Source organism: Lampris incognitus, chromosome 4 (genome assembly GCF_029633865.1).
Source record: "Lampris incognitus isolate fLamInc1 chromosome 4, fLamInc1.hap2, whole genome shotgun sequence".
Lineage (NCBI taxonomy): Eukaryota > Metazoa > Chordata > Actinopteri > Lampriformes > Lampridae > Lampris > Lampris incognitus.
In genome coordinates this window covers 9,920,746-9,933,535 of record NC_079214.1, presented here as the reverse complement: position 1 = coordinate 9,933,535, position 12,790 = coordinate 9,920,746, and the positions used below count along the sequence as shown (strand labels likewise).

Below are 12,790 nucleotides of genomic sequence, written 5' to 3'. Positions count from 1 at the left end.
CTAATACCACCCGAAAAGTTTGCCGTAAGTCATCAATCATTGTTGTTAGCTGACACTTCCCCGAAACCCAGTACCATCCCTGTCATAATGTCCTGTGACCTCAAAAGATCTCAGAGGCCAATAGTGGTTTTGTTGTGCGGTGTTTGCTCATTTTTGTGCGCTCGTCTTGACAATTCTCAGTCGTGCCCGGTCTCCCCGCCTTTCTCCTGTTTCTGGCTTCCGTATCAATCCCTCAAGGTGGTCTTTGACCCGAGCCAGATCAGCATGTTCTCCTATGAGCAAGCTGTCGCTGTGACAGCTGCCCAGCGCTCTGCCCTCTCAGCGGTCCAACAGACTGCCCTGGCTATGGTGCTGACACCATGGGAGGACAGGCCCGTGGACTTCAGAGGTAAATCACTTCAAAACTGGAATTCAGACACCTTGATGGACCAGACAGTTGTCTTTTGGTGATTTTAGTAAGCATTCATTGATTGGGGGTGTGTAATTTGGTGGCTGTTCTATAGAGAGAGTTTCCATACAGCGATAGGATAACACGAACCTTACAAGAAAACTGTTATGAAATCCTACCATGGCAGAGGAATATACAATTAGATGTAAAACCTTAAAGAAATATTGAAAAGTATCAAAGAAAGTTGAATCAGTTCATCTGGACACAACGTTTATTGAAAGAGACCTTTAATTACTCGTCTAAGTGACCTCTTCAGTGTAAACTGACTGCAGGTATCCCCACCCTTATAAACAATACAGTGGCATCCACTACTGCTTTTAGCTGCCCCCGTTAGGGGTCGCCACAGCGGATCATCCATCTCCATCTCTTCCTGTCCTCTGCATCTTCCTCTGTCACACCTGCCACCTGCATGTCCTCCCTCACCACATCCATAAACCTCCTCTTTGGCCTTCCTCTTCTCCTCTTCCCTGGCAGCTCCATATTCAGCATCCTTCTCCCAATATACCCAGCATCTCTCCTCCACACATGTCCAAACCATCTCAGTCTCGCCTCTCTTGCTTTGTCTCCAAACCGTCCAACCTGAGATGTCCCTCTAATATACTTGTTCCCAATCCTGTACTTCTTCGTCACTCCCAATGAAAATGATATGTATGAGGGAAGTGTGACAGTGGTGAGGTGTGCGGTTAGAATGACAGATGGGTTCAAGGTGGAGGTGGGATTACATCAAGGATCGATTCTGAGCCCTTTCTTGTTTACAATGGTGATGGACAGGTTGACGCACGAGATCAGGCAGGAGTCTCCGTGGACTATTCTCTGCAACTTCTGACTTCCTCATGCAATACCAGAACTCCTCTCTCGACACCCTGTCATATACTTTCTCTAAACGCACAAAGCCACAATGTAACTCCTTCTGTCCTTCTCTATACCTCTCCATCAACATTCCCAAAGCAAACATCGCATCTGTAGTGGTCTTTCGTGGCATGAAACCATACTGCTGCTCGCTAATCGCCACCTCTCCTCTTAACCTAGCTTCTATTACTCTTTCCCATATCTTCATGCTGTAGCTGATCAACTTTATACCTCTGTATAAAGGTATAAAGTTCTGCAGTTCTGCACATCACCCTTATTCTTGAAAATCAGTACCATTATACTTCTTCTCCACTCCTCAGGCATCCTCTCACTTTCCAAGATTGTGTTAAACAATCTAGTTAAAAACCCCACTGCCATCTCTCCTAAACACCTTCATGCCTCCACAGGTATGTCATCTGGACCAACTGCCTTTCCACTCTTCATCCTCTTCATAGCTGCCCTCACTTCCTCCTTGCTAATCCACCGCACTTCCTGATTCACTATCCCCACATCATCCAACCTTCTCTCTCTCCCATCTTCTTCATTCATCAGTCCCTCAAAGTATTCCTTCCACCTTCTCAACACACTCTCTTCCCTTGTCAGCACATTTCCATTTCTATCCTTGATCACCCTTACCTGCTGCACATCCTTCGCAGCTTGGTCCCTCTGTCTAGCCAATCGGTACAAGTCCTTTTCTCCTTCCTTAGTGTCTAACCTCTCATACAACTCACCATACAACTTTTCCTTTGCCTTTGTCACCTCTCTCTTCGCTTTGCACTGCATCTCCTTGTTCTCCTGTCTACTTTCTTCATCTCTCTGACTATCCCACTTCTTCTTTGTCAACTTCTTCCTTTGTATACTTTGCTGTACTTTCTCATTTCACCACCAAGTCTCCTTGTCTTTCTTCCTCTGTCCTGATGACACACCAAGTACCTTCCTAGCTGCCTCCCTCACTATTTCTGCAGTGGTTACCCAGCCATCCGGCAACTCTTCACTACCACTTAGTGCCTGTCTTAACTCCACCCTGAACACCACACAACAGTCTTCCTTCTTCAACTTCCACCATTTCATCCTTGGCTCTGCCTTCACTCTCTTCCTCTTCTTGCTCTCCAAAGTCATCCTACAGACCACCATCCGATGCTGCCTAGCTATGTTCTCCCCTGTCACCACCTTGCAGTCTCCAATCCCTTTCAGATCACACCTTCTACATAAGATATCGTCCACCTGTGTGCACTTTCCTCCACTCTTGTACGTCACCCTGTGTTCCTCCCTCTTTTGAAATATGTATTCACCACAGCCATTTCCATCCTTTTGGCAAAATCCACCACCATCTGTCCTTCCACATTTCTCTCCTTGACACCATACCTACCCATCACTTCTGTTCCCTTCACCAACATGCCCATTGACGTCCGCTCCAATCACCAATCTCCCCCCTTTGGGTACCCTCTCCACCACATCATCCAACTCACTCCAGAATTCTTCTTTCTCTTCCATCTCACACCCAGCTTGCGGGGCATATGCGCTGATAACATTCAGCAATACACCTTCGATTTCCAGCTTCATACTCATCACGCTGTCTGACACTCTCTTCACCTCCAGCACACTCTTGACATACTCTTCCTTCAGTAGTACCCCTACCCCGTTTCTCCTCCCATTCGCACATTGGTAGAAGAGTTTGAACCCACCTCCAACGCCCCTGGCCTTACTCCCCTTCCACCTGGTCTCTTGCACACACAGTATGCCTACCTTTCTTCTTTCCATCATGTCAGCCAGCTCTCTTCCTTTACCAGTCATAGTGCCAACACTCAAAGTTCCGACTCTCACCTCCACACTCCTACCCTTCCTCCTCTCCCGCTGCGTCTGGACATGCCTTCCCCTTCTCCTTCTCCTTCGCCCAACAGCAGCATAGTTTCCACCGGCACCCTGCTGGCAAACAGTTCAGTGGTGGTGGTTGGTAACCTGGGCCTCAACCGATCCGGTATGGAAATCTGTTTTATGATCCGCGTGTTTGATTTGGCAAGGATTTTACACCGGATGCCCTTCCTGATGCAACCCTCCCCATTTATCCGGGCTTGGGACCGGCACTAAGAATGCACTGGCATGTGCATCCTCAGTGGCTGGGTTCTTGTACAGAATACAGTGGCATAACGACCGAAAACAGCGATTGGGTTCATATGCAAATATGGGCGTGGCCATTAACTAGAGTTACAATGGCCATGTGTACTATTCACAGAGGATTGGGGAATGTTTGTAATCACAGCATTGTAAGTTGGTGACAGATGTGCTCTTAGCCCCCCGGTTCAGGGATGGTCGTTGCCTCTTCACAGATGGCCTCTTTGACTCCCCGTTCAAACCAGTGTTCCTCCCTATCAAGGATGTGCACACCCTCATCCTTGAAAGAGTGGCCATTGGTCTGTAGATGGGCGTAGACTGTGGAGTCCTGGCCTAACGTGTTAGCTCTTCTGTGCTGTGCCTTCCTCTTGGCCAGCGTCTGTTTGGTTTCTGTTTCCATTTGTGCCAGGGGATCCGATCCTTGGGGCGGACCAATTTCTGACGCAAGCATATTCCCACATCCTGTGAATAGTACACACGGCCACTGTAACACTAGTTCATGGTCACACCCTTATTTTCATATGAAACTGGCCGTTGGTTTCGGTCGTTATGCCACTGTGTTGCTTATAAGGGTGGGGATACCTGCAGCCAGTTGAGACTGAAGAGGTCACTTAGATGAGTGATGAGACGTTTCTCTCAGTAGACGTGTCCAGATGAACTTTGATTTTCTTACCTGGATTATTGAGCGTGCATCAAGACAGCTGGAAAAGTACCTACAATATGTCCCTGGCAGGTACCCATGTGTACTGTCACAAATGAGAATTTTAATTTTCTATTCTCTTACTTTGGGAAAGAGGAAGTTCATATCTGTGCTCTTCACTTACACCTCCACCTACCTGTTCCATTACGTAGGCATATACACACACATGTGCATGAACCAGTACTTTTGTGTACACACACCACACTCCTCTTTTATGTTATTCAGATTTTTTTTTTACATCTACTGTTTTTATTATTTCAATTATAGTTATTAGTATTCTTTGTTTTTTTGTTTCTTGTCATTTTGTATATAATATTGGGAATATTGCTTCTCACTATTTCAGGTAGAGGCCACGAATAAGGAAGCCCTTCTGGGTTTCTTGCTTCTTTCCTGCACAGTTTATCGCTACAATTTTCGTCGTGTTTTCATGTCGTGCAAAATTCTGAAAAAAGAAAAGAGGCAAAAAAGAACCGCTGACCATTATATTTGACACAAGTTGTACATTTGTGTTGGTTTTTGGCTGCAGTATTGCTATGTGTCCGTCTGTCCCCAGGGAGGTCATTGGGGATGTGGCTGAGCCCCAGTCCTCTGTGTCACCTGCTGGGACTGCTGATGCTGCTGATCCTCCTGCCTTGCCCCGCCATGCCCTGATCTGCCCCGACGCACGACCTCGTTCACCTCTGCCGGACCAGTTCCACCACATCCCTGTGATGATGGCCTATTCTGTGCAATACCTCGTCTCTTTGCAATGAGCAGCACTTGAGGGTTTCCACGTGTTAATGGGTTGTTTTGCTATTCATTTTGTGTATCGGCCCTAACTTGAGTTGTAATTTATTTGCGTAGCACTATTGATCTGTTTTGCATATCAGCGTTCAGCACTAAAGAAACCAAAGAAATATACAGCAGTGTCTGCTTCGCTTAGAAAAGGGGTGAGCAGATTTTGTTTTTTTGTTTTGCTTTTTAAGTCTGCGGTACACACAAATCACCCGTTGAAGTGAGCCTACATCTGCAGAATGACTGTGTACACACTTGGGCCTAAAATTGATTATAAGGACCCTGAAGAGAACTGGCTGTACTAATGTAGTCTACTCAGGAACACACCGCCATACCCAGAACTACGACCAAAAACACTTAAAGACTAAAGTATAGTTCTGACCAATTTCAAGCCACATACAACATTGTGTAGTGGATCTAGGTTTGTTTTTTTTTATCTAAGGATTGAGAAAGTGTTTGTCTATGTGAGGGCTGCAACATTTGGTGCATGTATAGTGTGCATCTTATAGATCCGTATCATTTTGTTTGGGTAAATTAACTCCTTAAATGTCAACGAGTGGTCTGTTCTGCCTGGTCTACTTCGACCCGTTTGTTGCTGTGAGTTTTGTATTATTATGCAAATATTCTGGTATGATAAAGAGAGACCTAATTCAATAAAATGAATCTCTCTGCCTCCGTTGAAATCTTCTGTATCTTTCCACAATGAACCCTGATATCAAATTTACTAAAAAAAAAAAAAAGAAAAAAGATCAAAAATAGTCTACACATTAATATTTTACATCTGTTACTCAACTATTTTATGTGGGTCTGCTGCCTTCATCCAAAGAGAATCTGTAAGGAGCTCATTCTAATATGCACTAGTAACCCCCATTTCTAGGAATAAGTAAAATAGCAATCAAACTTTATTTATACAGCACATTTTTTTGCACACAAAAAACCCCCCCTGCAATGCACCTGGCATTAAATGAAAGTGCACAGTTTTTAAGAATGGGTACTGCTAGAAGAAACCAGACAGAATAAATAACTCTTAATAAAACAGTGAATACGACATTAAAGGATGACAACAAAGTGAAAATGATGAAATTAGACTAGACAGAACACATAATGGATCAACAACAGGTTAAGTAGACTTTACCAGAAAGTATTGAACTCCAACGAAAACACTGCTTTGTACTGACAGCAGTCATCGATGGATAGATAGAGAGAGAGAGATGGATAAAGAGAGAGAGAGAGATGGATAGATAGAGAGAGATGGATAGATAGATAGATAGAGAGAGAGAGAGAGAGAGAGAGAGAGAGAGAGAGAGAGAGAGATATGGATAGAGAGAGAGAGAGAGATAGATGATAGAGAGAGAGAGATAGATGGATAGAGAGAGAGAGATGGAGAGAGAGAGAGAGAGAGAGAGAGATGGATAGAGAGAGAGAGAGAGAGAGGGAGAGAGAGATGGATAGAGAGAGAGAGATGGATAGAGAGAGAGAGAGAGAGAGAGAGAGAGAGATGGATAGAGAGAGAGGGAGAGAGAGAGAGATGGATAGAGAGAGAGAGATGGATAGAGAGAGAGAGAGAGAGAGAGAGAGAGAGAGAGAGAGAGAGAGAGAGATGGATAGAGAGAGAGAGAGAGAGAGAGAGAGAGATGGATAGAGAGAGAGGGAGAGAGAGAGAGATGGATAGAGAGAGAGAGAGAGATGGATAGAGAGAGAGAGAGAGAGGGGGAGAGAGAGATGGATAGAGAGAGAGAGATGGATAGAGAGAGAGAGAGAGAGAGAGAGAGAGAGAGAGAGAGAGAGAGAGAGAGAGAGAGAGAGAGATGGATAGAGAGAGAGGGAGAGAGAGAGAGAGAGAGATGGATAGAGAGAGAGAGAGAGAGATGGATAGAGAGAGATGGAGAGAGAGAGAGAGATATAGATGGATAGAGAGAGAGATGGAGAGAGAGAGAGAGATATAGATGGATAGAGATGGATAGAGAGAGATGGAGAGAGAGAGAGAGAGAGAGAGAGAGAGAGAGAGAGAGAGAGAGAGAGAGAGAGAGATGGCCAGATAGTGCAGCGCTGTTAAAGCAGCCCGGCACAAAGCAACTCATCGCAGCGCCACAAAAAAAACAAAAAACAAAGGAGAAAGCAAAGCAAAACAATAAAGAGAGACAGACAGAAAGGGCACAGAATGGCCCAAACCGTGCGGGGAATATAAAAGTAAAACTGAAATAAGGTGACGTGAAAACGGTGGGGATCTTTTCCCGCTCCGGGTTAAAGCGCCGCAGCGCAGCGCCAGAGCGCGCCAGGCCGGCAGAGCCCGCGAGGTCCATCTGGAAGGTGGGAGTAGTTGTTGCTGAGCGGGCTGAAAGAGAAACCGCGCCGCCGCCGACGCGCCGCGCAGCGCAACTCCGCGCAGCTCAGCGCAGCCCTGTCAAACACGCTACAGCGCAGCCAACATGGCGGACTGGGGTGAGCGAACTAAGTTGGGAGGCATTTCCACGATTTACAGCCGCTAGCCGCCACAATCGTCCTCCCAGCTTGTACAACACATTTGCGGTGTGAATTTAACACACCGGGCCGAGCGGGGGGGTGTCGACGAACCCCCGCCTTTTTTGACCCCCTTTTTTCTGTCCTTTTTACAGACGAGGAGAACTTCCAGCTGGAGGAGCCCATCAAAAAGGCGGTGGGGCTGGACAAATGGGAAGGCGAGGACGAGGACGACGAAGTGAAGGTACGACGGTCTGAGTACGAGCCGTCGAGAACAACGATCGGGTAACGCGGAGCCGGCGGCTTTTGGGCCGTCCGCTTGTCGAGCCAGGCGGGTTCGGGTTCGGGTTGCCCGGGTTGGGTGCCACGCTTCTGACGCTTGACCGAGCGGTCGCCCGGGACACAGCCCGGCGTTAGCCCCGATGCTAACTGTGCGGCAGTCTTGCGCTAGCTAGCTAGCTAGCTAACCGCCGACTCGTGTTGGCTTTGGCATTCGCAAGCAAGCGCAAGCGCAGCTCGGACACGCAGGGATGGACGATTTTTACGTCTGCCGTTGATTGTCTTGAGTATTTTCTCTCTTTAAAAGGGGCGCTGCTCAGCCAACGATGTGAACTGATAACGAGCGTGTGTGAGTTCATCTGAAAGCTAACAACTCGCTGGGCCACTTCACTCGAGCTAGCTAGCTAGTCGGCATCACCGTTCATTCTAACCAGCGAGCTAGCTAGCTAGCTAGTCGGCATGCTAGCTAGCTAGCTCGCTGGTTAGAATGAACGGTGATGCCGACTAGCTAGCGCTAGCATACTCTGCCTCCTCCTCCTCCTCCTCGCTGGTTATTTGTGATCGCCGCGGGTTGGACCGCTGTAAAAGAGCCACCGTCAAACACGCGGACGTGTCCGCGCCGAACGATAAATGTCGCTACCTTTCCCCTTCTCGGTTCCGCATGCGTTAACACCCAGCCGACTCCAGCGGCAGACTGCTAGCGTAGCATTAGCTGGCTAACTGACTTTAGCTCTCGTCAGCGTGAAGTCGTGATCTGTTGATGACTCAACCCAGCTGGGCCCCAGAACTTTCCAACTTTGACCGAGTCGTTGGAGGAAACGCTGGTTCAGTTGGCTGTTGATTCTTCTCACGATTTGCCCCCGAGGATCCTCGGATAACTGGGGAAAGTGCTGGCAAGGCCTTCTCAATTGTTGACTGTCATGAGTGGCATATGGTGCCCAAACTGGAGCTACTAATGCACTCCCCTAGTCAGCAATAAAGAGATGTTTGACCAGAGTTCCAATGCAGAACTTATCAATGTTTGTTTGTATAAGTAACCGTTTTGCTTTTACACCAGATTTGTGGGAATTCCTTATTTGGCAGGTTTTCGATAGCTATAATAAAGTTCCCCAATTTCAATTGTTTGCCCTCTTTCTTTATATAAGTAAGACACACACTGATTTATCATGGCCACAACTGGGACTAGATTGTTTCGTTGCTCCTCATACTCATTAGATACCAGACATTTCCACCATGCTTTCCTAAAATTACATTGAAATGGTCCTGAGTTTTGGTTTAGTGCACCGAGTAGAGCTGAGCAATATGTTGATATAAAAATGATATACATCTTAATATTGTGCTATAACTCAAATGTTATCATTCCCCGGTTTTAAAGGCAGCATTACAGTGTAGTGAGACAACTTTTTAATCTTATTTGACTGTTTTAGTTGAGTGAAATTAACAATGAATGTCTCTCCCTGCTTGGTCATCATATCCACAATACTTGTGATGATTTCCCAAATGTTCTCATATGTAAATATCTTAAGAGAGCACCAATAGTCATACTATAACTATTGTCACATTATCAATATAAAGGTATTCAGTCAAAGCTATTGTGACATTTGATTTTGTCTGTCACCTAGCTCTAGAACTATTTTGCCTATTTAATTGCCAGTTTTGGTCCTCTTTTTTCCCTTAGGACAACTGGGATGATGATGAGGATGAGATAAAAAAGGTGGAAGTTAAACCAGGTGTGCAAGCAGTTGCTCTTTTCAAAATGATGTAATCACCGTAGTACTTGCGCTTTCCATCCATAGTTGTTTATGGAACAGTTGTATTTATTTTGTCCTGATTTTTAAATTTCCGAGCTGTTTGTGGAGCAGTTAATTTATTTATTTTGTCCTGGTCTTTAAGTTTCAGAGCCAAAGGTATCTGAAAAGAAAAAGCTTAGTGAGAAAATTAAAGAGAGAGAAAGACGGCTAAGGAAAGAACAGGAAGAAAACAAGGTGAGTGCTTTTTCTTTTGTGCATTTGTCATTAGGGGTGGGGGGAATTGATTCCCATAAAAAAATCGATTCTATCTTCTACCGATTCAAAGTCAGTTTCACAAATTCCAAAAAACGATTCATATTCAAGTTTTAATTTTTTTTCCTGACCTGAGAACTATAAATAGTGTAGCTTGCCAAGTCCTGCAGATGGCGCTATATCGCCACACTAGGCCAGTTTCCGCCCAGATAGACCTCCTTGGCATTAGCAAGAAGTACGGCAGCAGTGGAGTATCCGCAAGCAATGGAGGAGGAAAAACAAATTCAATTATACATTAACAATCATTATTTGTTAATGTATATGATGTTGCTGAGAAATGATGTACAAAAAAAGCTGCCACCAGTTTTACCAGTGCAAAAGTTTTTATTTTTGTATTGAGACATTTTACTGTTTGTTTCAGGGCTGCCTCGTTTTGTTATTGCAGATTGCAGAAGACTGCCAGTAACATGTTTCAGATTATTGCTGTGAGCTTAACTGACATTTGTTTCATATTCTTGAGTGAGCTAAACTAGGGAGCATAAGAAAACAAATTTCACTCAAGGTTCACATTTGATTTTTTTCTTTCATTGAGACTGATTACACTGTCTACTGCAGTCAAATGGGACAACTCAAAACAGCAATCTAAAGCCAAATTTGTGCACGTATTGAATCAAGAATTGATTTTTGAATCGGATCGTGACCTCGAGAATCTAAATTGAATCGTGAGATTCCCAAAGAGTCCCAACCGTATTTGTCACATTTTCTTACATGGAAAAACACCACCATTTCACCATCTCTTATTAATTGTGCTCTGCATTGTTGTTTGCTTGTACCTGTTGCTAAAGGTAGAGGAGCTGACGCTAGAAGAGCAACTAGCAGAGAAGTTAAGAGTGAAGAAGTTACAGGAGGATGCAGACCTGGAGCTAGCAAAAGATGCTTTTGGTAAGACAGACTCTTTCAAAATAAGCAAGTCTTAACTGTAATCTTGAATGCCTCTCAACTTTCCTTGCCTCAGTTTCAGTATGTTTACAGAGAGTTTTGCAAAGGACTTAAGTTTATTTTCTTTGTACATCTCTAGATTAAGCAAAGCTTCCACACCCTGTCAAGTATTCCCAAGAAAATTAAACTAATTGCAACAGATTATATAGTCGTTCTCTCCCGTCTCATGTTTTTCTGTCCCTACATCTGAGATGGATACATTGTCGTTTTCGTTTGCTCATCTGTTGTAGGTGTTAACAGTACTGCAAGCAGTGTCACAGGAATCGATGCCATGTGTCCAACCTCCAAAGATGACTTCACAGAGTTTGAAAAATTGCTGAAAGAGAAGATAGGCCAGTTTGAAAAGTCTGTGCATTATTCAAATTTCTTGGATTCATTGTTTCGGGAACTCTGTATTTCATGTAAGTCTAATGTGTCATACACGGTCATCTCCTACTGCATAGAACCAATAGTTGCCACTGCCTATTTAAATCATTACTTTCAACCTTATCATTTGCATATTTGGTCAACATGCATTTGTTTCTTTCCTTCTCACAGTGGAAATAGAGGACTTGAAGAAAATCAGTACTTCCCTGACAGTCTTACTTAGTGAAAAACAGAAACAGGAAAAAGTAAGTGGCAGAATGCTTACCCTCTCATGGGCATGCCTAACCTGTTGTCTTTGTCTGTGTTCAGCAGAGGGTGCCCTATACCCAGCTGCTCTTCTGTGCTACACTTTTAGCTAACTACAATAGCCCTGCTCCAAAATGGTCATTTATGATTTTACTCCAATTATGGAATAAGACTTAACTGTATGCTTTTCTTTATCCCTGTTCTTTTAACATACCAGTTAACATTCAGAAGCAGACAGTTCGTATCCCTATTTAATTAGTTGTGTGATAGTCTCACTGAGACTAATGGAAGAAAATGCTTAATTGTATTTTATTTTTTACAGCAAAACAAAGGAAAGAAGAAGAAGAAAGGGGTCTTAGCTGGTGGTGGTTTGAAAGCGAAGATGAGAGATGACCTCGACTATGCGGAGTTCGACGGGGGCTACGCCCAAGATTATGAGGACTTCATGTGACATTGGCTCTGTCGCGACTGCCCTTTTCCCCTCCGAACCCTCAGAAATGCAGCTGTACCTTCTCATGCTGTCCAGTGCCACCCTGGAAAACCTGAACTATGTGTTGCCCCCATGATTTTGCTTCAGTGACCAGAGAGAGAGGGACTATACCAAGGAGCATCCAGTCTCCACCAACTCAATGTTCATACATACGGAAATGCCTTTTATCTCCATTTAGTGTCCGACACACTCTCACACACATCATTAACTTTTGGGTGACCCAGCTTCAGTGAGGAAATACATTTTAACTGCTGTTGTCTGTTTTGTAGGGCTCATTTTCGAGAAGAAGATGCTGCTCATGTAAAAATGGCAGATGAGGCTTTTGCAGTAAGAAGTGTGGTGACATAGAAACACAAGGGTCTATGCAAACGTCTACCCAGAATGTCTGTAAATACTATAGGTCTCTCACTTTACCTGGGGATGGTTTTCCTACAGGAAAGTATATAGTATCTATAACTTTGGTTGCCAAATACAGATCAGTTATTCCGTACATTTCACCTTTATCCTCAGTCATATTGTTGATGCTTTGAAACTGAAGCTTCCTGTAAGCAACGGTTGGGAGTTTTCCGGAGTGCACATGTATTCACTATGAGATCAAAAGGATAGACGAGTAATAAACAATACGTGACTTCAACCCTCACAGCTATTTTCTGGATACATCTCTGGAATATCCTTGGAAATCTGAAACGAATACTGCTTATAGGTATTTTTTTGTGCATGACATAAAAAAAAAAGTTTACTAATTTGATTTCTACTAATGCGGAGGAAGTATGAGTCAGGCAAGTTGGTTGACTTGTTACAACTGGGGTCCTAATCATTGCTTCTGCAGGCTTGTATCAAGTGTGATGAGGAGCGGGGAGCTTATGGGCTTCACCCCACGACATCTTCATATGGGCTACAGTTGGAAGAGGGGCCTATTTCTCCTCTTTTCTAGTAATTGACTAGTTTCAATGTTAAAAAAAGGAAAATTGGGATAGCCACAATGTGAAAAATACCAGCGTCTGCAGTGTTTTATATGCATCTAATTTAATAAATCACTGGTCAAAATTAATAAGTTGTCGTCG

General features: G+C 44.3%; 2 protein-coding genes across 3 annotated transcripts in view; both read left to right on the top strand.

The window, feature by feature from the left end:
* Window positions 1–5,550, top strand: part of strc1 (stereocilin 1) — a 36,864-nt gene extending 31,314 nt beyond the window's left edge. Inside the window, exons 27-29 of the mRNA XM_056278818.1 lie at window positions 1–24; window positions 238–388; window positions 4,663–5,550. The exon at window positions 1–24 is cut by the window's left edge and continues 74 nt beyond it. Of these exons, the coding sequence (XP_056134793.1) occupies window positions 1–24; window positions 238–388; window positions 4,663–4,760 (273 nt within the window). The 3' untranslated portion in view covers window positions 4,761–5,550. The remainder of the gene's footprint in view (window positions 25–237; window positions 389–4,662) is intronic.
* Window positions 5,551–7,170: 1,620 nt separating this feature from the next.
* On the top strand, window positions 7,171–12,780 carry eif3jb (eukaryotic translation initiation factor 3, subunit Jb). 2 transcript variants are annotated; one of them, XM_056278555.1, is made up of 8 exons: window positions 7,171–7,325; window positions 7,499–7,587; window positions 9,301–9,352; window positions 9,516–9,607; window positions 10,471–10,567; window positions 10,855–11,025; window positions 11,162–11,235; window positions 11,559–12,780. In XM_056278555.1, exons 1-8 carry the CDS (start codon window positions 7,313–7,315, stop codon window positions 11,685–11,687), a joined length of 717 nt encoding a protein of 238 aa, XP_056134530.1. In that variant the 5' UTR covers window positions 7,171–7,312; the 3' UTR covers window positions 11,688–12,780. The 2 variants fall into 2 exon arrangements, with proteins under 2 accessions (XP_056134530.1, XP_056134531.1); XM_056278556.1 differs by lacking the exon at window positions 9,301–9,352.
* Window positions 12,781–12,790: the final 10 nt, after the last annotated feature.